Raw genomic sequence first — 25,846 nt, 5'->3', positions numbered from 1 at the left:
TATCATAAACAGGTGGGCTCCAGAAACTCGTATAGTGAGTTAGAATGTAGGATCTAGAGCCAGACTTCCTAAGTTCAAATCCTGATTCTGCAACTTACCAGTTATGTATACTTGAGCAAGTCACTTAACCCCTGTCTGTCCTTGGTTCCTTGTCCATAAGGTAAGGATGAAATAATACCTACCTCAGTGGGATTCTGTGCACATTAGTGAGTTAATGTATGTAAGGCACTTATTAGAGGGCCTGGTTATAGGCCCTGTGTAAGAGTTTTCCAGTGCTAAAACTGCACTAAGAGGTGGAATCAGGTGACAGTGTAGGGGACCCAGATGGTCGAAGGTGGCCCTAACGTACTCTTTACTAGGATAAGAAAGGATTTTCTCACCAAACTATGAAAGAAGTTTTTATTCTTTCTCTCTACCTTATGAACACTATAGAAATGAATTGAGTAGTTTATGTACAGCTAAGGAGATACCAGTTACCTCAGATAGAAATCTTTTATCCTTTCCAAAGATAGCGTATCAATCCATGAGAAAAGTATTCCTCCCCCTTTGAGAATGAAGAGTAGAGGGTATGGAGTCAAGTGGGACATGAAAGGAAAAGAGAGAAAATTCATAGACCATGAGGGTTTTTCTAGTAACTTATGAATGAATGATAGTCCAGAATTAGGAACTCAGTTGACCTCCACGTGGCATGGGATGGAAATCCTCTCCACAGTTTTTTGGAAGTCATATGGCTTCCACTGTTCTTACTCAGTATTTAGTTACCAGGTTGCCCCACTGTTTCCATTTTTTTAACTAGAAAAATATACAATGTGTTCTGAGGATCAGAGGGCAGCTAGAAAGTTCTCTGTGGCCTGGGGAATGTTGAGCTGCATGAAACCAAACTGTTACTTATTGTAAGTGTGGGATAAAGCAAGCACAAGTGAATACCAAAATAGTTGCTCTGATTCGGGTATAGCAATAGCAGTCATTTCAAGGAACCACAAATAGGCAAAAAAAAAAGAATCCCGAAGACCCATTCTTCCTATTGGCCTCGCTTGTGTAAGAGAAATAATATTATAACAACAGTGACAACAATAATAATGATGACAGCTACCATGTGGTATTTTGCTCCCAGCACCTTTGCAAGGTAGAAGGTAAGAACACAGTCAAAACTCTGGAGACCACTTAGGATTGAATCCTGGATCTCTACTGACTAGCTCTGTGACCTTGGTTACATTACTTCATTAACCCATATATAAAAGGACATAATCATAGTCTGTCTATCTTAGGTTGCCATGAGGATCAATGAGTAAGTACATGTGAAGTTCTTAAACAGTACTGTGTACATAACAAGCAGCCAGTAACTACTGGAAGCTATTATCGCAGTTGCTGTCCCATTTTACAGGTAAAGAAACTGACATTCAAAGTGGGTAACTTGCCCAAAGTTAGAAAGCGCAGGTGGAAGTAGATTCCATCCCTGATTTGTTGGAATCCAAAGTTCTGGGTCAGTCTGACTCTCTGACATCATGCACACATGTCTCCTGCTTGATGAACATCACTCAGGGATTCAGGGCAATTCATCAGCACTATTCAGATGCAAGCGTGCTTAAACATAGTGCTCCAGGGATAAAAGTGCTAGCAATAAATGAGCATCATGGATAATCAAGAACAAATGAGGGATTTAATAAGCCAAAATAAATCCTAATATGAGGGTTTCAATTTAGTCAGACTTCAGTCTGATAATAATCCTGAGATAACAAAACATCAAAGAGTAAAACGTACATTCTACTTGAAGAGATCTTTGAACCTCACTTGAAAAATAACTTTAGGTCATTTGCATGTGGTCAAATATGAAAACATTTGTGCACGGCCTTCCTCTTTCTCCTCAAGAAGACACCCCTCAGGGCTAGAGAGTACACGGGCTGCTGCTTTCTGCATCCTGTGGTTACAACATCTGTGTGAATAGAAACATTCTTGGTTGGCAAAGAGCAGGTGTTGCCTATAGCTGTATGTGTGCATGTGTGCACGCGCGCACGTGTGTGTGTGTGTCTGTGTCTCGGCACTGATAGAATTCATCACACCCAGCATCCATAGTTAGCTGCTTCCTCTCCTGACTCTTCACGTATCAAACCCTGGAGACTGAGACAGAGACATCTCTCCAGGGGAAACAGCTCTATCTTTTGTTTTCCTCTGCTAAACCAGGGTTGAAATGAATTTCTGCTCTGATTAAACATAGCGGAGGGCCTGCTTAAAGCCCCGTGTCACCGTGTACCATGGGCCTGTTGGGATTCTCACCAAAGCCCGGCACCCCTTGGGATGGACAGAAAGGGGTCGTGCTGGGCATCCAGCTGTCAGCTGATGGGACGTGTGCTACCCAGCACTGTCCTGGGGGCTGTGGGTTTGAACTGTAGTGAGCTTAAGTCATCTTGGTCATTGGGGGTTTGGCTGCCCACGGCACCTCTGTCTTCCAGGCTCCCTTACCCACCATAACTACATCGAGGAAAACAGAGGGGAGTGAGAGCCAGAATTTTCCAAGTATTTACTAGGCTTTCTACTCAATATTCTTTCCAGCCCTGAGCATGGAAATAGATAAACTGGAATTCCCCAAATGCAACTTACAACTCACTCTGCCTGGAATACTTTCTCTTTACTTCTGCCTTTGCCTGGCCACCTCTTATTCACCCTTCAAGACTCAGCCCAGGCATCACTGACTCCAGGAAGCCTTCCATGACTATCACTTCCCTTTTGACTCCCAGTCTGTGTTTTCGTGCTTCCCTACACCTCATGCTTACCTGTCTCACAGACTAAATTGTGAGCCCCATGGGAATAGGGTCTGTGTTTCTCTCCTTTACCATTCTGTCCCTTCATGTAGAGCCTGGCCACATAAAGGGCTCAATAAACACTAGTTGAATGAATAAATAAATGAATAGCACTTATTACAGTATCTTGTAGTTGTCTCCGAAAGCCCTTAAGATCAAGAATTTTTTTTTAAATCTCTGCATCCCCATCATTCAGCATAATACTTGGTACATAGTAGGTTTTTATCCAATGAATACATGGCTGTAGGCAGACATATGTATATGAATGGCCAAATATGTGGGTGGAAGAAAAAATTTAGTCTACAAGACTGTGAAAGCCATTATGATGAAAGGAAAGAGGAGGCAGAATCTTGCAGGAGATTATATCAATAGAAGCAGATCTGTGGATCCTGACATAAAGGACTGAACTTCCCAGGCATTTCACTTGGAGAGAAAGCCCATGAATATAAATGTTCAGAAAGGTTTCCATTTACAACATAAATAAATGGATTAAAAACTGCTCAAGAGAACTAACTTGAGGGAGTGTGTTGGCTTGCTAGGGCTGCCATAATGAAGTACCATAAACTGGGTGTCTTAGAACAGCAGATATTTATTCTCTCATAGTTCTGAAGGATAAAAGTCTTAAATCATCTGAGCAGGGCCATGCTGTCTCTGAAATCTGTAGGGGAAGGATCCTTCCTTGCCTCTTCCTAGTTTCAGCTGGTTTTTCAGCAATCTTTGGTGATCGTTGGCTTGTAGATGCCCCTCTCTAATCCCCCATCTTACTGTGGTCACTTTCCCTGTCTGTCTCCTTTTTCTAAAGACACCAGTCATAATGGATTAGGACCTCATTTTAACTTGATTATCTCTAAAAAGACCCTATTTCCAAATATGGTCACATTCTGAGGTGCTGGGAGTTCGGACTTTAGCATATCTTTTGGGGAGGACATTATCAACCCATGACAGGAAGAAACTCTTAGGCTTGTAGGGTTGAAGTGAGAAATGCCCCCTGCAAATCAACAAAGAGATAGCAATCTTTATGGCCTGATTTGATGGATGCCAAACAATGCTCTGAACTCCAAAATACTTGATCCTACGTCTTAAAAGCCTTATATTCTACTTGGGATGATAACCGGAGAAAAACATTTAGGCAAATAGAATTATGTCAAATAAGATACTCTAGCCTTGGCTTGGAACAGCCACACAGTCAGTGTTATAGAATCTAAACAAGGGCCAAATGACAGTAAATCTAATAGGATTGTAAAGAGGGTGCAGTCGATACGAGCTAGGATGGTGAGGGAGACCCTCCCCGAGGAAGGACTTGAATCAGACCTGGAGCTGGGAATATGGAGAGCATTCCAGGAAGGAAAAGTTGGAAGCAAATTCACAGATGTGAAAAAGAAAAATGGTGTGTTGGGAAGCCAGCAAACGGTGAAGCCTGGAGAAGCGCATCTCTGTTTGGGGGATTTAATTCTGGAAGCGGAAGGGAGTCTGTTTAGTGCTAGACCTTTGGTGTGAGGATGCTCATCAATTAAGATCAAAGAGAAAACTGGAATAATAACCACAAGAGGGTGTTAGAGGGAGAAAAAGAAAAACGCCAGGTGACACTTGTGTTTGTGATCGAAGCAGTTCCTTCTGTGGTCTTGACCACAAGGAGGACGACCCTGTGACGGTTTTTTTTTGTTTTGTTTTGTTTCGTTTTGTGAGTCAAGTTTTATTTGGGGCAAAATGAGGACTATAGCCTGGGAGACAGCATTTCAGATAGTTCTGAGAAAATGCTCCAAAAAGGTAGGGGGGAAGGTCAGTATATATGTGATTTTTGTGAAGGGGGAGTACATACAATCAAGCACATATTTTTTTGCAGAAGTTTTCTGCTAGTCACGAGGAGCAGTCATCACCATGAAGGATTTTAATGCTTTTCTAGATATGAGGAGATAACAAGAATTGGGCTTATAAAATCAGCTCCTGGAAGTATCTAACTATCTGAAGACCTGTTCTGCCAGTTTTTCCCAGCCTGTGACTATTTTTAATAGGAAATTTCCACCTAGAATTCTAAGCAAGCCAACTAAAATCTCAAACTTCTAAGGGCACAAGTGATTTGGCAGATCATCTACCCTCCTAACCTGTGTCTCAGGAATCCTGTCTGAATCATAACAGCCAGCAGAAATTCTATCTCATTTTAATGTACTAACACCCAGAAGACAGGGCGATCAGAGAATGGGAGGGAGACCTTAGAAGTTTTAATTGAATCAAACTGCCTGTAGGTAAGCAGACACGTGGTGTTTCTTGGACAATGGGATGCCATAGAGAAGTGTTGGAGGGTGTGGGAGAGAAGGCTGGAGATGCTTTGTACCACTGGGCCTAGTTTCCAGGCCCTTCTGCTGTTTGACATGCTCTATGAAGGAAGTAGGTTTAAAGCAAATGGCATGCTTGTAATGAGAGAGTAAATGTATATCTTGCTGCAAGTGCTCTTTTTTTCAAGAGCTATTCATTAATCTCTTTTTCAAAATAGCAAAAAAACACCAAGGAGTTATTTGCAATGTTGGTAACCTTGATTTTTTTTTTTTTTTTTTTTTTTAAAAAACGATTTAGAAGGTGAGGCCACCTGGCATGGCTTAAGTCGTCACTTCCACCACACTGTTCTTCAGTAGATATAAGTGCTTTGCCACCTCAGGTGTTTGGTAATCTTGATGATAAGCATTTTTATGGCGGCAAAACCTTGTGCCAAGCAGGCTGACTTCCAAGAGAAACGTGGCTCTATCTCCTGTTTCCTGAGCCACGTCAGCTCTTCTTTTATAGAGAGCCCTGATTCTCACGATACTGTTTATCATATATGCTTTTGGTTGATTTTTGGCCTTCAAATATATTTGTACTGTCTCTTGTCTAACATCTCCTTTGATCTTTTATTTTTCCTAGGCCCCTTTAAGCAGCTTTCTAAAGCACAGAGGCTGTAGCAGATCCATCTGCTGCGGAGTGTAACTATTTTTCTAAACTTGTCTATTCTTCCTCTCTGACCCTTCATGATTCCATCCTCCATCCTTAGTGACTTAGCAGGGTAGAAGGAGTAACCTGACTTCCCTTCCCAACTTTGGGGAAATCACTGGTTTCTCTGAGCCCCAGCTTGCTGATCTGTAAGATGGAGGTAGTGATGCTGGCTTTGCTTTACTTCTGAGTTAGGTGGATCAAGTGAGATAATGTTGATGGACAGACTTTGTGATTTGCGATCAGCCGTATAGATGCAAGTGGTATGAGTACCACACTGCCTGTCTTCTGAAATTCTGCTGTGTCCATGCTTCAGCCGAATAGTTTAGCACTTAGCTCATTCCTCTTACCTAACGTTGTCTGCTGTGTGTCCTGGGTGTTTGTCAGTTCTCCCCATCTTTGCTGAAAGCATGTTGAAGGTGGCGAGCACATTCCCCACTTCTGTATCTGCCGCAGGGCTTATTAGCAGTGTATGCGTAAATGCTCAGTTAATGTGGGCAGGTCACAAATGTCCTTTCCCTCAGTCTCTGTAACCTATGGTACTTTGACTGACTCACTCTGGGAAGAATTCTCACTCTATTCGTTAAACTCTATCTTCACAATCATTATCCATGCATTTAACAAATATTTACTGAGCAACCGGTAGGAACAGTTCATATTAGCTAATGTTTACAGAGCCCTTCATCTGTGCCAGGCACTGTGCTTATGCCTTTTACATAGATGTTTTTACTTAAACCTCCTAACAACCCTTTGAAGGGAGTATTGCTATTATTCCTATTTTAAATATGAGTAAACCGTTTAGTAACTTGCCCAAGGTTATGCAATTAGAGAGTGGCAGAGCACGGTTCATTCACAGAGAATCCAATTCCAGAGCCAAAGGTCTCCTTCGTTAGGCCACGATGCCACCCTGGGCATCCTTGTTATGCCGGCACTGGAGTAGGTCCTGGAGATATTATGTTGAATAAGTCAGGGCCATTAGGGTCTAGTGAGAGAGAGAAATAAGTAGACAAATAACTACGGTGTGGTGAAGATGAGCCTGAGGGAAGAAAAGAATGCCACTAGAAGGAAAGACACAGTAGCGTGCTGGGGAGGGAAAGGTCTAGCTCTGCCTTGTGGGAGGGGCATCAGAAAAGTGTTCAGAGAGGAAGGTGATGTTCGGGATGCCAACCTGAGAGAGAGAGGCATCTGCCAGCCAGAGAAGAGCAGTCCTCTTCTGCTGGGTACTCAGCAAAGCTGAGTATGGGGTGACCAGAGATTACACCAGGAAGATACACTCAAACTTCTTTGGGAAGCACATTGCAGGCGAGCCAAGGATTTGACCATTGGCCTGTGGGTAACAGGGAGCCAGTGGATGTTTTTTTATAAGCTTTATTTTGAAATAATTTCAGTTTTTAAAGAAGTTGCCAGAATAGTACACAGATCTCCCTTATACTCATCCCCTCAGTTCTATAGTTGTTAATATTTTGGGACCATTTGGGAATAATTTTAGGTATATACCCCACATGCATCTTAACACTTCAGTGTTTATTACCTAGAAACAAGAATGTTGTCATAAATAACCACGGTGCAACTAACCATCAATCAAGAAACGACATGAATTCAGTGTCACCATCTCATGCACAGACTCCATTCACATGTTGCCTGTTGCCCCAGCAATGCCCTTTATAGGCCCCAAATCCAATCTAGGGTCTTGTGTTTGGCTGCCATTTCTTCTTAGATGTCTCCCATCTGGGACAGTCTCTTCTTGTCTTTCATATCCTGGACACTTTTGAAGAGTACAGGCCAGTTACTTTGTAAAATGTCCCTCAGTTTGGGTTTGTTTGATGTTCCCTCGTGATTTTTGAAATTTGACAAAAGCTCTGCAGAAGTATGCTGTGTACATCTTAGTGCATTGTGTCAGGAGATGATGAAAGGTGTTCCATTCCATTCATTACTGATGATGGCAACTCTTATGACTTGGTTAAGATGATGTCGATCAGGTTTTCCACCATGAAATTAATAAATATGTTGATCATATTTATAGCAAGTATTTTATGTAGATAATCTAAGGCTAAGTGAATACCCTATTCCTCACCAACCTTTCACCCACCAGTGTCAATATTCATTGATGATTCTTGCCTGAATCAAGTGTTATTATCATTGTTGTTGTTATTGTTGACAAATGGTGACTTTCTAAACTCTATCATTCCTTCTAGTTTATTAGTAGGCATTCTACTGTTGGGTAGAGATTTCTCTTATTTATTTACTTATGAATTTCTATTTTACTTAGAGAGTTAAAATTCATTACTGTCATACTGTCTCAGACGTGGGCAATGAGAGCCCCTTCAAACTGGCCCCTGTGTCCTTTTGATTTATACCCCATCATTCTTTGAGTACTTCCCAGTTTCCTGGTACAAGATATTCCAGGCTCACTTTTCATTTTCCCAGCCCCTGCCCCAGAGCCCTTTTTACAGGAACTGGTTCCTTAGTGAAGAATGATATTTAGAAACCAAGATCTGGGCACTTGATATGCTTGATACTACTAGGAGACCTAGAGGTCATTGCTTCGAGACCTGTTAGCAGAGAGAGCTAGGAAATATTGTAAACATATACATCTGTATATCTGTATACACTCATGTATATCTATTGATATATCTTTGTCTATCTAGGTATCTGTCTATTAAATATCATGAGTTCACAGTTTTCAATACCAATCTAATTTTATGAGGTTTATTCTAGTCTTCCCACTTTCTGTATCTGTAACTCCTCTGTGAAAGTAAGAAATCTGGCTCCCATTCTCCTTCATGTATTTATGTATTTGTTCAGTCCTTCCTGAATGTTTGGTTCCCAGTTATCCTTGCCCACGGTGAGCTCTGTCACATGCCCATGGACCACTCCACACCAAGCCTCAGGCTACAGTTCGGTCCTGCAAAGCAGAAGAGGGAAGGAAGGAGGAAAAGCCAGTGAGAAAGTTCAGCTCCAGACAGGCAGCACCACCTCACCCCCGCTGGGTGCACTGGACCAAAACTGAGCCCTGGACACCCTGGCCCCCCTCCCCTGAAAGCCCAGCTCGGACTCAAGTGGAGGTTTATAATCAGAGGAAGTCAAGTGAGCAGATTCACATTTCAGACTAACATTTTGGAAGCTTCAGGCTATGGATAGATTGGAAACTGGAAGATGTGGAGATAAATGAGGAGCCACTAATAATCATCCAAGAACCTTAAAGTGGGACAGGGTCATAGTGTCCCTGGTGAAGGGAGGATTCTCTTGGCCCTACCTTAGGATTTCTAGAGCTGGCCACGCTCCATGGTATCTGATTTATTATTGCTGGATTGCCATCTACCTCCTGACCTCAGAGGCATTGTAAAGGAAACAAATATTTCAGGGGGAACCTTAAAAAAAAAATCACAAGGTAGAAATGTTGGGCAGAAATGTCAAGTTGGAGGATTACACACAAGTATAAAGAATGCCTCTAACAAATAACTGAAATTTATAATGGTATTTTGCCTCCCAATAAAGACTGCATTTTAAAATTTTGAGTGGAGAAGCAAACCCTACTTTGCTGCAAAAGCCAAGGTAAGAGGAGGTTCTTAAGATAATAGCTTGTGGTGGGGAGAGTCTGCGTTAGAAATTATGTGCATTTATACCAGCAGCAAACACTGAGTTGCTGGAGGCCTCTCTGAAAGAGTAGGGGAGCAAACCCTTGGCAACTCACATAATGAGCCCTTGTCTAAAGGAAGGCAAAAATTCCTCCTTTTGTGTAGCTAATACAAACACCAGCGGCTAAGAAGCTGCAACCACCATGGGTCCTTGATTGCCCAAATTACCTCTGACAGCCACCTTCACAAAAAACAAACATGTGTGTGGGGGAAAGCACACTCTGCCTTTGCCCTTCAACTGCCAAGTCCCACTGCTGCTTCACTGAAAAACAACTGTTCATGACCCTGGGCTGCTTCAGTGGTGGTTGCTTCCATTACTGAGGAATAGATCTGTCATTTTGTCATTTGTCATTTTCTGAAGTTGTAAGCACCAGGGATCCTAGAATTTGCATCTTAGATCTAGTTTGTACTGCTGCCTTCATCATCCTGGCCCTCAGAAGCCGTAGCCTGGCTGCCTGGGTTTGAATCCTGATTCCCTTGTTTACTAGCTGTATGAGTTTGGACAAGTTGCTCAGCTGGTCAGAACCTCTGTTGTATTGCCCTATAAAATGGGAGAACTGATAGTACCATCTTCATAGAGTTGATGTAGGTAATACATAAGTTCAGATATGTATCCCACATCTTGGGGGAGCTTAGCCCTGAGTCCTGCTGGGATAATGCAGAGCTGGGGCTTCTAAAATCCACAGTGCTGGCCTCTGTCACAGGGAGCAGCCCCATTCTCAGCACCCCCATGTCCAAGTCATGGGAGACTTTGATGTGCTGCAGGTGGCATTGACATCAGTGTGAGGCCTGGCAGGAGGCATTCTAGGCCATGACTAATTAATCATTTAACTTCTTCAGACCTCAACTCCTTGTTGTTAAAATGCAAATAATCACAGTACCTCTCTCACAGGGCTGTGGAGAGGATTAAAGGAGGCAACTCATTTAAAGCAACTAGCACAGTACCTGGCTCATTGTAAACACTGGTAATGTTAGTATTATTATTGTTATTGGCCATAATACGTGACATCAGCTGGATATGTTGTGGTCACCTCATGGCTTATGGCTCACAGCAAAGGGTCTCTCTGCTCTGCCCAAGGCCAAGAACTGGCCAGATACAGGCAGGGTGACAAGACCACGTTCCAATAAGTCAGACTTTGGGCAGAACTCCAGCACCATCAGAAAAACAAAGGGGAAATCAGGAAACCAAGCCTAAAATCTAAAATCCAATTATAATGACAGGCCAACCCAAGGACACATGATGCTGGGCAGAGGGCAGGAAGCCTAATTCCAGCCTTGCGGGGTGGGAGGTAACCTGTCTCCTGCCTGCCCTTGGTCAGGAGTCAGTTGCAGGAGCTTGGCAAGGTCCAGCCTGAAGCTACAGGGCATCACTGTGATCTCTCGACTCCTAGTGCCTTCCCTGCAAGCAGGTTTTGGCAGAAAGAAACAGGAATGTGGAGAAGAAGGGTTCAGCAGAAAGAAAACAGTATAGAAAGAGAATTCGGGGGGAACCAGTCTCCCTAACATTTTGGCCGTGAGCCCAACCATGAAGCCAACACCTGAAGCCTAGAAGCTAAAAGAAATCATAGTGATCATGTTTACTCTTCTCTGTATACAGGACCACAGATCCTTTAGCCAAAACCATTGGAGCAGATGTGTTTTGGAATCCAGAATTTGGGGCATTTTAGAAACATGTTAGGATTACTAAGACGTTAAGTGTATAACATCTCTAGTGAGTTCTGGGGAGAAAAACACCATAATCCAACAGGCTACTATTACTGCAGTAAAATGTATAAATATTTACATCAAGTGAGATGTGGCCTGTCAAGGCATCATGTCAATCCAGGTCCGGCTTTGTTACCAGATAGTTTGCACCACACTGAAGAAAACCTAGTGGTGTTCAGAGCTTTGGGGACCTTGAAATTGGGGTGGGCGGTTGTTCAGAGGACACAGCTGAGATGTTGACCAGGCAAGTGACGAATCCAAAGGGGCACACACAGGTCACTGGGGTTCCGCTCAGCTTGAGTCCCCTCGTCCTTCCTGAGCATCTGCTATGTTCCAGGCACTGTGCTAGGCACTGAGGTCGCAGTTTGGTTTCCTAGGGCTGCCATAACAAAGTATTTACTACAAATGGGGTGACTTAAAGCAACAGAAATTTATTCTCTCAAAGTTCTGGAGGCAAAAATCAAGTCCAAAATTATGATGTCAGCAGAGCCATGGTCCCTGAAACATGTGAGGGAGAATCCTTCCTTGCCTCTTCTAGCTTCTGGAGTTTACCGGCAATCCTCGACATTCCTTGGCTTGTAAATACATCACTGTCATCTTTGTCTCTGTCATGACATGGCATTCTCCCTGGGTGTCTCTCTCTCTTCTTATGAGGTACCTGTCATATTGGATTAAGGACCCACCCTACTCTAGGATGACCTCATCTTAAGTGATTACATCCACCATGACCCTACTTCCAAATGAGGTCACATTCTGAGGTACTGGGGGTTAGGACTCCAACATATCTTTTGGGGGGATACAATTAAACCCATAACGAGCGGTAAACCAAAACAGGCATAGCCTCATGCTCTCATCAAGGTAATAGTCGAGCAGGATACTCAGATTACAGGCGCGTTCTAAAGAAGACATACAAATGGCCAACGGGTATACGAAAAATGCTGTGTCACCGATCATCAGGGAAATGCAAACGAAAACTACAATGAGATATCATCTCAGACCCGTCAGGTTGGCTATCATCAAAAAACCAAAGACTACAAGTGTTGGCAAGAATGTAGAGAAATTGGAACCCTTGCACACTGTTGGGGGAAGTACAGAATGGTGCAGCCACTGTGGAAAACAGTATAGTGGTTCCTCCAAAAATTAAAAATAAAACTATCACACGATCCTGCAATGCCACTTCTCGATATTTATCCAAAAGAATTGAAATCAGGACCTTGAAGGGATACTAGCATTCTCAGATTCATTGTAGCACTCACTGTTCTCAGTAGCTGTTTCCAAGATGTGGAAACAGCTTAAATGCCCATGGGCAGATGAATAGATAAAGATGTGATGTATACTTTCAATGGAATGTTATTCAGCCTTAGAAAGGAAGGAAATTTTGCAATGTGTAACAATATGGATGAACCTTAAAGACTTTATGCTAAGTTAAATAAACCAGTCACAGAAGGACAAATACTACATGATACCACTTATATGAAGTATCTAAAATAGTCAAATTCATAGAATCAAAGAGTGGAATGGTGGTTGCCAGGAGCTCAGGAGAGGGGGAAATGGAGAGTTACGATCAACAGGCATAAAATTTCAGTTAAGCAAGATGAGTGTTAGAGATTTGCTGTACAACACTGTACCTAGAGACAGCAATACTGTATTGCACACTTAAAATTTTGTTAAGAGAGTAGGTCCCATGGTACGTGTTCTTACCACAATATAACAGAAGAAAAAACCAAGTGTGTTGAGAATTTCCAAATGGAGAGTATTCGTGGAACCGTATCATAGAGGAAAATTTTACCCAGTTGAGGGCTTCCTCCCTGAGGAAGTAACATTTTCAGTGAAGGTGAAGAGAAGAGTTAAAGTCAACCAGACAGAGTAGGGGAAGAAGCACAAATGCCCTCGCCCTCTGATGTCCAGAGCCCCTGTCTTCCTCAGCACTGGGCTTATGAGAAGCCAGAACCCAGAATCCCAGGGAAGGCCTGTCAGTGTCTCCCAGGCTGCCAGCTACAGCTAATCCTGCCCGCAGGCTGGGTCCCACCAGCCTACAGTCCCTCCCTCAGCAACAGCCAAAGGCACAGAATACAGGGAGGCAGCTGTCGGCAGCCAGCAGGACCCAGCACTCACAATCGAAGCCCCTATGCAGGCGAAGAGCAGCGGGACATCTCTCTGTTTTCCCTCGTTTGGCCTAAATTGATTAAAATACTTTGAGCCAGAATCAGCAAAGTGCTTAATACACAGATAGCTTCTGCTGCCCTCCTTCCCTTGAGAAAGCCGTGTACCTTTATCATGAGTAAGCAGATATGTCTGTTTTGTGAGTTTTTCCAGCAGCATTGAAGTGGCCTCATGGCTGCCAGATGCCTCTGCTTCAAGATCCCAGTGACTGAACTTCTGCCAGAGGTGAGGGCAGGAGTAGGGGGCAGCCACGGTGTAGGGACTAAATCAGGGCAAGTTTCAGCCTTGGGCCAGCACTCGCTGTGTAAGCGGCTGCTTTATGAGACATCCATAGCGTGGTCATCAGCATTGGGTGTAGTTGTTGGATTCTGTCTTACACCCACAGTATTTTAGTATTTCTCTTGAAAGTGGGAGGGGGGAGGGAGGAAAACATCCTTTTTTGAAGCATGACAAATATAGAGAAAAGTGCACAAATTCTGTACGTATGGCCTGGTGATTTTTCACACCGAGAGCGCAGATCCAGCGCCCAGATCAAGATAACATCCCAGAAACCCTCCCCTCCCCCCACCGTACTCTACTTCTAGTTACTACCCACCAAGGGTAACCACCACCCTCACTTCTAATGTTGTAGATTAGTGTTGGTTTTTGAGCTTTATGTAAATGAAATCACACTATGGATTTTGCAGTTGTGGTTTTGTTCACTCAGTTTTATGTTTGTGAGATTCAGCCATGTTGCTTGTTGTTGTAGTAGTTTATTTTCATTGTTCTATCAAGGTTTGTGTGAATATATCATAATTATCTATCCGTTCAACTGTTGATGGACCTTTAGGTTGTTCCCCAGCTGAGCTATTAGGAATAGTGCTTCTTTGAACCTTCTCGTATATGTCTTTTGATGAACATATGCAGGTCTTGGGGAGAGAATATATACTTGTATTAGTTGTCTATTATTGCATAATGAATTTCTCCAAAACCTAGGAGTTCACAACAAAAATAAACATTTATTACCTCTCACAGTTTAATGAATGAGAAATCTGGGAGCAACTTGGAAAGGCAGTTCTGGCTCAGGGTGTCTCATGAGGTTGAAATCATCTGAAGGCCAGACGTGGTCCAGCAGAGCTGCTTTCAAGGTAGCTCACCCATGTCATTGGCAAGTTGGTGCTGACTGTTGGTGAGCAGCCCCAGTTCCTTTGCATGTGGACTTTCCTCCAGCTTGTCTCAGGGTCCTCATGCCCTCCCCTAGAGTGAGCAATCAGAGAGAGAGAGCCAAGTGGAAGCTACATCCTTTTTCTGATTTAGCCTTGGAAGTCACATAGCATCCGTTCTGCCTCATTGGTGTGGACATATTTTTAAAACCAATAGCCCACAACATTTTGAAGCTTGGAATTTACCCAAGCTAGGGATCTAAAAATAAGTTTATAGACATTCATACAAGGATCTAAAAGAAATATATTCAACCCAGCCTCTCCTCTTTTATTCATTTAAAATTTTATGAATGTTTGTAGGACAGTTCTCAAGGTATTTTCCGGAGATAAGATGATATTGTATAATAGAAGGTACAAAGGCTTTGGAGCCAGACACACCCAAGTTTGAATCCTTACTTACTAATTATGGGTATTTGGGCAAGCAGCCTCTTGGATTCTCAGATTCCTTCAACTTTAAAATAGGGAAAAACAGTAGAGCCCAACTCCATGTTCTGGAAGTAATTAAAGGAGATAATGTGTGTAAGGTGCTCATGATGATGGTAGGTCCCTTCCATTTGCTCATTTATTTTAAAAAAAAAATTAACCATATACATTAACTATCTAGTAGTAAACGTATACATTAACTATCTAAAAAAAAAAAAGTATTAACCATAGACATTAACCATATACATTAGCTATGAAGAACCCTGCGAGAGATACAAAACTGACTCAGACACGGACCTTGCCTTCAAGAGGTGTATATTCTAGTAGGGTCCTTGATAGACTGAATAACTGTAATACAACTGAGAAAATGTTCAGTGTCTGGAGCAGATGTGGATACAATCCTTTAAATATGGGTTAAATTTGGATATATAGAAATGGAAGAAATTTAGAGGGGCAAGGGAAAGACCAAAAGTATTCCAAATTAGGAGTAACAGCTTCAGTAAAGACAGAGCTAGAAAACCAGGGGGCATGAATCGAGAATAACAAAGTACTTCATTACAGATATGGCTTAAATATAGGGTAGGAAAGGAGGTTTTGGAAATAGGGGTTGGAAAGGTAATTACCTATCAGAGTAGTTGAAAAGATTGAGAAAGCTACACTCATTTTTACAGCCTGATGAAAAACATTAAAACCAGAGACTTGTAAACCAATTTTCAGGGCTGGCTACAAAAGCTAGGCAGGCCTAGCTACTGAAGGATCTACTTGCCATGCTTTTCTTGGCTAACTCCTGTTTGTAGAATCTTTGTGTCTCACGCTGTAAACAGAACTTTCTAAAACTGATCATAAAGAACACTTCTCACTCCAAGCCCAAGCAACTGAGGTGTTTCTTTATTATTCCCACTTTGGAGGCTGCATCAACAGGGAAATGCAGTGAGACTGTTTTTACAGGCCCTTAGGTCACTGTAAATGTACTTGTCAAGACTTGGCCATTTGGAATGACCAATTCATGCACTTAACTCATCTGTGTGTTTGACTTCCTCTTCTAGGTAATAAGCTGTTCTCTCCACTTATTCCTCCTCAAGAAGAGTAATCTATTTAGCAACTCTCACTTTTGTTACATTCTCCAGTCCCAGGCAGTAATGATATTCATACATAAGACCGAGACGTTTCTATGCTATGATGGAAGCTTGAAGGAAGTTGGAACCGGCAACCTTTCATTTTGAAGCCAAAGAAAAACAAGCACAGATTTTTCAGTCTTGCTAAGAATGGGGGCTAGAGAGATGAGCAGAAAGCTTTCTTCTAGACCCGCTATTCAGTATGTGGTAACCAAAGCCTTTATGCGCTCAACTTATATCTTATCTAACATACCCTCTTATTTTGATGAAGCTTATATGTTTCATCAAAAGAGACGTGGTTGTGACCATTCTTGGTGATTTTGTGCGTAAAAATTGGAGGTTCCATTTTATCACCCTCTTTGTTTACTCTGAATGAATTCTAGAGCATGAAGGGAAAGGATGGGTTCTAGGTTTGGGATAGAATTCCTAGCCAGTCTTGTGCTAGAACTTCCCAAATACCCAGGTAGGTGTTTTTACTCCATTAGGTAACGTTTGACGTCATGGGAACTGTTCTCTACACAAGTGCTCAGGGTGTCCTCTTCCTCTCTGGCTCTGATTTCTTCCCAGGTGGGAAATTGGCAAGTGGAGTCCATGTAGTCTCACCTGTGGGGTTGGCCTGCAGACCAGAGATGTCTCCTGCTCCCACCTACTTTCCAGAGAGATGAATGAAACAGTAATCCTGGCTGACGAGCTGTGTCACCAGCCCAAGCCCAACACGGTGCAAGCTTGCAACCGCTTCAACTGCCCCCCAGCCTGGTACCCTGCGCAGTGGCAGCCGGTGAGTTCTGGGGTTACCCAGTATTGGAGTTTGTGTTTGCAGCAGTGATTCGGGACAGGGAAAGTACTCTGTGAGAGTGTTGTCCCATTAAAGAAGTGTTCAAGATCCGCTCATCCCTCCTTGCTTAGAACTCCCCCAACCTTATCCAAATCCAGATCTTTTCATTACAGTTACCAAGCTCTTTCTACTGTACCTCCCCCAGTGATCTCCAAAGGCAACTCAAATGACCATCTCTTAACCTGAACATATTCATGACAAAGTTTTCACTGAGCTAAGGAAAAATTTTTTTCATAAGGACTGTGTGGTGGGTAAATTTCCATAAAGCCACATTTTCTGAATGTGTGCTTTTTCTAGCTTTTGCTATTTAAAATTCGAAGAGATAAAGATACCAGGCAATGGCTTTTCTTTTTTTTTAAACATAATTCCTTAGCAAAATAGAACGTTAGAAGTCGAGCTAATTACAGACTTTTAAAATTTTCCTGATCCATGGGGAACTATTGTTTAAAGCAGGGGTTGGCAAACTGTTGCCCAAAGCCAAATCCAGTTCACAACCAATTATTGTAAATGAACTTTTATTGGAAGACAGCCACACCCACTCTGTTATGTGTTTTTTGTGACATTCCTGCATTATAAGGGCAGAACCTCTTGGTTGTGACAGAGACCATATGGCCCACAAAACCTAAAACATTTACTCTGCCCCTTTACAGAACAGTTTGCTGACCCCATTCTCAAGCATATATTATAATAATAAAAATACAATTATTTTATCCTCAAATCCTCTCTAAAATTAATATATATTTATCAAACTTTAGTTAAGTAACCTTTTAGCACGCCTTTAAAAAATACAGGATTTTAGATTGATTACTTGGATAAAATCTTATTGTACAATTGCTTCCCTATTAGAATATCAGACGTAGTTTTAAAGTTGACAACAAAGGTCACAAAAAGTAAGCCTGAAAGGTGAGGGGGGACTTACATCTTCCTTTTACTGAAACAGTTTTTCACTCTCAGAAGTGTCCCAGTTAGAATGATAAATCATGTGGTCATCCCACTGAGAAGGAGAGAGGAAGACAGCCTTGGTGCCGAGGCAAAGAGCTACCATTTCCATGCATCCTCTCTGCTTCTTCACAGCCAGTGGGCAGAGCCCCTTCCTTCTTCCTTCCCCTTCTTGGGGCTGTGATTTAGCAAAGTGCTCAAAGAATCAAACCGTAATGAGTGAGCAACACACTAACGTATAAAGCATCTAGAAACAGACATTGACTATATATATATATATATCCTTTTTGAGCTTAAATGTACTATATGGCTAGGTTTGTAAAGTCCATGCTACTGTGTGATGGTTTGTGCAAGTCAAGAGAATGTTATATATTTTGAACATCTATGTACCATGTTCTGTTAAGAAATATATATTGTGACACACCTAATTGAAGTTAAACCTCACAATAGTCCAGTGAAAAGTAGGTTTTATTGTCTTCATTTTAGTTACAGATGATATAACTGTGTCCTAGATATGGTTTTGCCCAAGGTCATAGAGCCTGGTCCAGAACCCAGGTCTCCTGATTTCTGGTGCATTTATACTTTTACCTTTAACTATACTTCGGCTTCATACTGCACCGCTAACCCATGATAACACTAAGAAAGGATGAGGTCAGCCCAAATCAACCTCTACTGTTGAAACTAAGTCCCTGTATTATTAGTTTGTGTTGCCATTAAGTACCTAATACGTTCTGGGTAAAATGTTTATTGAATAACAAAATGAATGAATAGGTCAGTAGTACTGCCCACAAGCCCTGACATTTTTTACTTTATATCCTACTGATAGGTTTGTTTCGTAGTTGTAGGTCATAATATTGACCGTGAAAGTCAGTGAAACACCAACCTCTTTCAATAGCCACACATGCTGCTGAATAATGGCAGTGACCTATGCTGTTTCTTTCAGTTTTTACAGCACATCCATATACATGACCTTTTCCTGTCTGTTGCCAACACTGCCACCCCCATGCCCCGTGGCCCTGTTTGAAACAGTTGATTTCTAAAGAGTCAATTACTCTTCCACTTTCCATTGCCCTTGGGCCTGTTAAGACATGAATTTATTTTGAAAACTTTTTATATTTCCTTCCATTAGGGAGAAGACTTTGAGATGAGTCGGATTTAAGTCCATTTTTCGGATAGGGAAAGTAATAGTAAAAACTCTTTGAAGTTTAGCCAGTGAACCACTGACTATACTTTATTAGGACCTTTAAAAAGATCTTTTTCATACCCAGTACATAAAGATCTTTTTCATACCCAATGCATAATAATTGGGGAAAATATTCAAACATAATAAGAAATAAAGAACATAGAAAGTGAAAGCCACCAGGGATTCTATCTTCCAGAGAAAAATCTCTGTTAAACATTTGGTGCATAGGAATCCTTGGTCACTTGTAGGAATCTCTCTGAACCTAGAGGAAACAGTAGACTATTCTTCTTATATTATTTCATAGAATCCTACTTCTTTAGTTGAGTTTTGTAGGCAAAATCAGCTATTACTGACCACTTATTAGGAGAGAGGAAGTCATTGTTTATGCTTATGGAATAAGTCAGGAGTAATTTAAGCATCTCCAGGCTAATTGGCTGTTGTCCTAGGATGCCACTTAGTTAAGACATCAGCTGTTGACCATCCATTTGCCTGGTCAGCCCTCTGGTCCCTTGGCAGTCCTTGCTGGGAGAGGGGACCTGCAGTGCACTTACATGGTCTTTTCCATATAGCTGCCTGGATGTACCAGGAGATAGTGCTGAGGTCTCTAATCCTCCAATAGCCAGTTTACAGTCTTTTTTCATATGAAAGAAAAGAAGAGGGTGGATCAAATGCTTCATTTAAAGGAAGACAGATAACAACCTGATGGACATTGGCCTGCCTGAGGAGAGAAACTCCCCCTCCTTGCTTTTTGAATATTGGGCTACCACTGACCTCATACGTATTACCTATGCTTCTCTTTCTGGGGAAAAAAACCATAAATTATGTAAATTGTCACTTACCAGCTAAGAATGCAACCTCTTTTGTCCTTGGTAGAGCATTTGCCTGACAAGTAACAAGTAGCCAAGATTTTCACATTTTATAGGTCTGAGGAGACAAGTATGGAGTCCAAAGATTTATGTTAACGTTTTAGTTTAGAAACAATTATGCAGAAATGAAACACAGATCTAATTTCTAATTCTAGCTTTGGTTTTTAGGGGGCCATCTTTATTTCAGTTCTACCTCTTACTCACTACTGCATCCCTTGGTTTTCATCTTTGGTCTTGTGTGAAGGACTCACTTAATATTTATCTTTATCATTTTAGCTACAATAGCTTGTTGAGTTTTTTTGGTTGGCTTCTGAAACACTTACATATTTAGTGCATTAGTCTCCTGAATCCTGTCTAAGTTATTAAATATACACACATACTCTACCTCCTCCTCCTCATCATCATCTTTGGTGTTGGCTGTATATTACTTTTTTAAATTTTTTATTGAAGTATCGTTAATTTTCAATGTTGCGTTACTTTCTGATGTACAGCAAAGCAATTCAGTTTTATATATTTTTTTTCAGATTCTTTTCCATTATAGGTTATTACAAGACATTGAATATAGTTCCCTGTGCTATACAGTAGGTCCTTGTTGTTTATCTGTTTTATATATAGTAGCGTGTATCTGCTAATCTCAAACTCCTAATTTATCTCCCCCCACTACCTTGCCATCCCCTTCAGTAACCGTAAGTTTGTTTTCTATGTCTGTTAGTCTATTTCTGTTGTGTAAATAAGTTCATTTGCACCACTTTTTTAGATGCCACATATAAGTGATATCACATGATATTTGTCTTTCTCCGTCTGAAGTCCTCCATTTAATATGATAATCTCTAGGTCCATCCATTATATTACTTTTTATACACCTCACGAGAGATCATTTTCACAACTGGTGTGTTCCAGCACCATGATTGAGAACCACTGTTACAGATGCATAAGTCAGTCGGAGACACCTTGATCATGAGAGTCTTCTGCTAGGATTTTTTTTCAGTGACTCTCCATTGCCATATAATAAAGCCCAATGGCTTAGTCAGGCCTTCATCCCTCTGCACGTCTGCCCCTGCCCATCTCTTAACTGTGGTTCTCCCATCCCTGCTTGCGCATTCCTTCTGCCCACGCATCTCCTTGCCCACCCGCAGTTCCCCTCCCCTCTGCCTGTTAAAGCCGGCAGGAGTCCCACCTGTCGCACCAGGACTCCTCTACTGCCCTCCTGCTCTGCAGCCACGTGGCATTCACGGTCAGTGCTGCTCATTTAGTCACATACCACCTTACCTGCTGCTTTCCCGTGACTCCTGAGTTAGACCATCAGGTCAGTAACAGCGGTAACCCAGTCTCAGTGAGAACCCACCACGCCCATGCAGGTGTGTAAAGCATAGAGAACGGTGCTGGAAAGGTCCATGGCAAGTGTGCCTGTTCATTTATGGAGCACTTGATACATTTCAGGAGCTTCTTCTTATTCTAAAAAGAGCAGCACTTACGACATATCCAGTGCAGTTCTAGGAACTTTTTTTTTAATTTTTATTTTATATTGGAGTATAGTTGATTAACAATGTTGTGTCAGTTTCAGGTGTACAGCAAAGTGCTTCAGTTATATATACACGTATCTATTCTTTTTCAAGTTCTTTTCCCATTTAGGTTATTATACACACTGCTGTACTTGAAATAGGAAAGATTTTTTTTTAATAAATTTATTTTATTTATTTATTTTTGGCTGCATTGGGTCTTCGCTGCTGCGTGCAGGCTTTCTCTAGTTGCGGTGAGCGGGGGCTACTCTTTGTTGCCGTGCGTGGGCTTCTCACTGCCGTGGCTTCTCTTGTTGCAGAGCACGGGCTCTAGGTGCACGGGCTTCAGTAGTTGTAGCACATGGGCTCAGTAGTTGTGGCTCGCGGGCTCTAGAGCACAGGCTCAGCAGTGTGTGGTGCACGGGCTTAGCTGCTCTGCAGCGTGTGGGATCTTCCCGGACCAGTGATCGAACCCGTGTTCCCTTAATTGGCAGGCAGATTCTTAACCACTGCGCCACCAGGGAAGCCCAGAAAGGATATTTTTAATGCTAATCTAAAAGTAGATTAAAATCATTTTTAAAAAGATCACAAAGGAGGGAGTTAAGGTTGGACATATGCTCATATCTATAGTAGGGTTCCAATAACACTTATTAACTCACTTTTAAAAAAATTGTATTGGAGTATAGTTGATTTACAATGTTGTGTTAGTTTCAGGTGTACAGCAAAGTGACTCAGTTATACATATATCCACTCTTTTATTTTTAGATTCTTTTTCCATATAGGCCATTACAGAGTACTGAGTAGAGTTCCCTGTGCTATACAGTAGGTCCTTATTAGTTATCTGTTTCATATATAGTAATGTGTATATGTCAGTCCCAATCTCCCAATTTATCCTCCCCCCTCCCCTTATCCCCTGGGAACCGTAAGTTTGTTGTCATCATCTGTGACTCTACTTCTGTTTTGTAACTATAGGAAATTTACTTTTATATTTAACTCATTTAGTCCTCACTATCCTTGATGTGATAGTTACTACTCTGATCCTCAGTTTACAGATGAGGAAACTAAAGCACTGTGAGGTTAGCGTGAATTCAGACTTTATTTAGTAGAGGTCATTCTACTGCTCTTCAGTTTATCTTTTAATCCCTACGGCAATCCTTTGAGGAAACAAGGCTCAGAGAGGCTGTGTTTGTCCCGGCTCACATAGCCAGTAAATGGAAAAGGGATCTGTTTGAGTCAAAATCCATTCTTTTTTCCACTATGCAGTGCAGCATCCCCAAAACCTCTTTACAATTTGCCCTAAAGTGTTAAATTGTGAGGAAATCTGATAGCAGCTCAAAAATCAGCAGTTTACATAAAACTCAGTATTGGTTGCATTATCCAGGGTAGTTAATCTGTGTATGTTTCCTCTTGCTGCTGTAACAAATTACCACACACTCGGTGGCTTAAAAGAACATGAATTTATTATCTTATAGTTCGGTAGGTCAGAAGTCTGAAATCAGTTTCGCTTGGCTAAAATCAAGGTGTTGGCAGGTTTGCATTCCTTCTAGAAGTTCTAGGGGAGGATCTGTTTGCCTTTTCCAGCCTCTAGAGGCTTCTGGCTTCCTTGGCTCATGGCCCCTTCCTCCAGCTTCAAAGCACTTCCCTCCAACCTCGGATTCTGTCTTTATACCCTCTCTGTCTGACTCCAGTCCTCCTGCCATTGTCTTACAAGGACCATTGTGACTACATCAGGCCCACCTCGATAACCCAGATAATCTCCACATCTCAAGATGTCTAACTGAATCCCCTCTGCAAAGTCCCTTTTACCATGTCAGGTCAAATGTTCACAGGTTCCAGTGATACGGACATAGATATCTCTGGGGTCATGACTCAGCCTGCTTCAATCTGCTAGACTGTGGGCTGATGAGCCTATTTGTCTCCATTAGCACAAAGTAAAAGTCTGCCTTCTACTCCTCTTGCCACTATTTATGAGCTCTGTAGGCATCAATCTTATTTGTTTTTATTCTAAGGAAAAAAAACTTTAAAACAGAAATGATAGAAAAAGAGAAAGATTAAACTGAAATTAATGAGAGAGTCCACTCTGAAGCATCATTTCTATTTCTCTATATGGCCTGTGTTTTATGTGCAGGATTGTGTCCACCCGCTGTACATACATATTGCTCACATCTGTGTAGAGACTGAAACAATCACCACAGCCCCTATTTTCCCCCCTTGCTTGAAACTGTGATTATGTGGCCACTTACCTGTAAACCTTTTTCTTTTTTTTTTAATCAGGGTTACAATTCAGAATGCCTGTAGTTTAGCTATGTAAAAAGATATATGAGAGAAGAGTCCCTGCTGGTAATATTTAGGAAAAAAAAAAAAAGAGAATTTTAATAACTATAAATACTTGAGAATTAAATTTTTCATTTAGATTTAAACACACCACACAGAAAAGAATGACTTTGATCTGGATTAGAGGGCTGAATTCTGGCAGAAAGAGGCAATGTAGTCATCAGTTTTGTTATATACCAGTGACTGAAATGTAAATCCTCATGAGTTAGAGACCATCTTTATTTAAAATGTTGTATCCAGGGAGGAAAAAAATCTATTGGGATATTTATCTTAGTTTTTAGTAGTGTCTTTCATAAAGAAATGGATGCTTGATCCTACCTCTAGAAGCAACAATAAATGTCGGACTTCCCTGGTGGCGCAGTGGTTAAGAATACGCCTGCCAATGCAGGGGACACGGGTTCGAGCCCTGGTCCGGGAAGATCCCACATGCTGCAGAGCAACTAAGCCTCTGCGCCACAACTACTGAGCCTGCGCTCTAGAGCCCGCGAGCCACAACTACTGAGCCCACGTGCCACAACTACTGAAGCCCGCAGGCCTAGAGCCTGTGCTCTGCCACAGCAGAAGCCGCTGCAATGAGAAGGCTGCGCACCACAACGAAGAGTAGCCGCTGCTCGCCACAACTAGAGGGAGCCCGCGTGCAGCAATGAAGACCCAACGCACCAAAAATTAACTAATTAATTAATTAAAAAATAGATAAATGTCAGCAAAACAGAGATCAGAGTTCACATTTCACAGGTGAAGTGTTTTTGTTTTTATTTGTTAGCAGAAAATTCTTTTTAACAATTGCTCTGAATTTTAGTGGGTATGCTAGCCCATGCTTCACGAAGTAACAGGAATATTAAACCCAGAAGATATACTGCACACCCCTTGCACTTCCAGGATTAAGAAAGCTTAATCGATATTAGATTAACTAGATAATTTTAATTCACAAAGTGGCCCATATAGAAATTCTGTTCTTATTTAATAATTTTGTTTAGTAAGGGAGATTCCAGTCCTCATGGGTTTTTTTTTGTTTTTCTGAACCTTCCTTCAGAAGGTTTGACTTAGTTTTGCCCACTGTTATATACTAAACACTCTCTAATTGTCCTTTGAACCTCTCAACCTCATATATTGCAAAGTTACCTCAAATTCTGAAGGTCTAACGTCAAGCTCGATAACACACCTACCTGCCACCTTCCCCCGCAGGCCTGGCCTTCCCTCGTGGACCTCGTGCTGTGGGTAACACCACCATCTAGCCTGTTCTCCAGCGAGAAACTGCTGCCATCTCAGCCTCGTTTGTCCTTCATGTTCAGTCAACACCCAAGTCCTGTTGATTCCACCTCCTGTATCTTCCCAACCCCCCAATGCTCTCTTCCTCCCTCATCCTTCTGCCACTGCCTTGGTTCCAGGACTCACAACTAACCAAACTACTACAAACAGCCTTTTACTTGCTCTCCCTGTACTGTCTCACCTAACTCTGATCTGATGTTTCCCAACCTGGTATCAGTGGTTCTTTACTACAGGCTCTCTGTCAAGCCTTTAAGATATTAACATGTGGGCTTCCCTGGTGGCGCAGTGGTTGAGAGTCTGCCTGCCAATGCAGGGGACACGGGTTCGCGCCCTGGTCTGGGAAGATCCCACATGCCGCGGAGCAACTAGGCCCGTGAGCCACAACTACTGAGCCTGCGCGTCTGGAGCCTGTGCTCCGCAACAAGAGAGGCCGCGATAGTGAGAGGCCCGCGCACCGCGATGAAGAGTGGCCCCCGCTCGCCGCAACTGGAGAAAGCCCTCGCACAGAAACGAAGACCCAACACAGCCATAAATAAATAAATAAATAAAAATTTTAAAAAAAAAAGATTTAATAGCTAAAAAAAAAAAAAAAAAAAAGATATTAACATGTGCTCAGAACCCCCAAATAGGGGTACGACGTGCACTGTCGTTTAGACTTATTTGACAACGAAACCTTTTCTCCGTGGCACACCTATTAACATCTCACAGGGCGGTACTCTTTGGAACCCATTTTCCTTTGCCACCTGAATCATTTCTGCAAATTGGATCGTGTTACCTCCTACTTTAAAACCTTTAATGACACCCCAGGGTCTTAAGAGTATGTCCAATTATGTCCAAGGCCCTTCGCTGTCTGCCGCTCATCTGCCTTCTCAGTCTCCTTTCCCAATTACACGTCCCCATGAACCCTAAGCTCTGCC

General features: G+C 42.1%; 1 protein-coding gene across 2 annotated transcripts in view; it reads left to right on the top strand.

Annotated features, from left to right (window-relative positions):
- ADAMTSL1 (ADAMTS like 1) overlaps window positions 1-25,846 on the top strand; it is a 467,116-nt gene that overhangs the window by 259,737 nt on the left and 181,533 nt on the right. For both annotated transcript variants that reach the window (XM_057549050.1, XM_007176787.3), the window contains one exon: window positions 16,572-16,782. In XM_057549050.1, coding sequence (XP_057405033.1) covers window positions 16,572-16,782 — 211 coding nt within the window. The remainder of the gene's footprint in view (window positions 1-16,571; window positions 16,783-25,846) is intronic.

Source organism: Balaenoptera acutorostrata, chromosome 6, assembly GCF_949987535.1.
Source record: "Balaenoptera acutorostrata chromosome 6, mBalAcu1.1, whole genome shotgun sequence".
In the NCBI taxonomy this organism is placed as follows: Eukaryota; Metazoa; Chordata; class Mammalia; order Artiodactyla; family Balaenopteridae; genus Balaenoptera; species Balaenoptera acutorostrata.
Note: the sequence above shows the minus strand (reverse complement) of the source record. Positions and strands in the feature narration are given on the sequence as shown.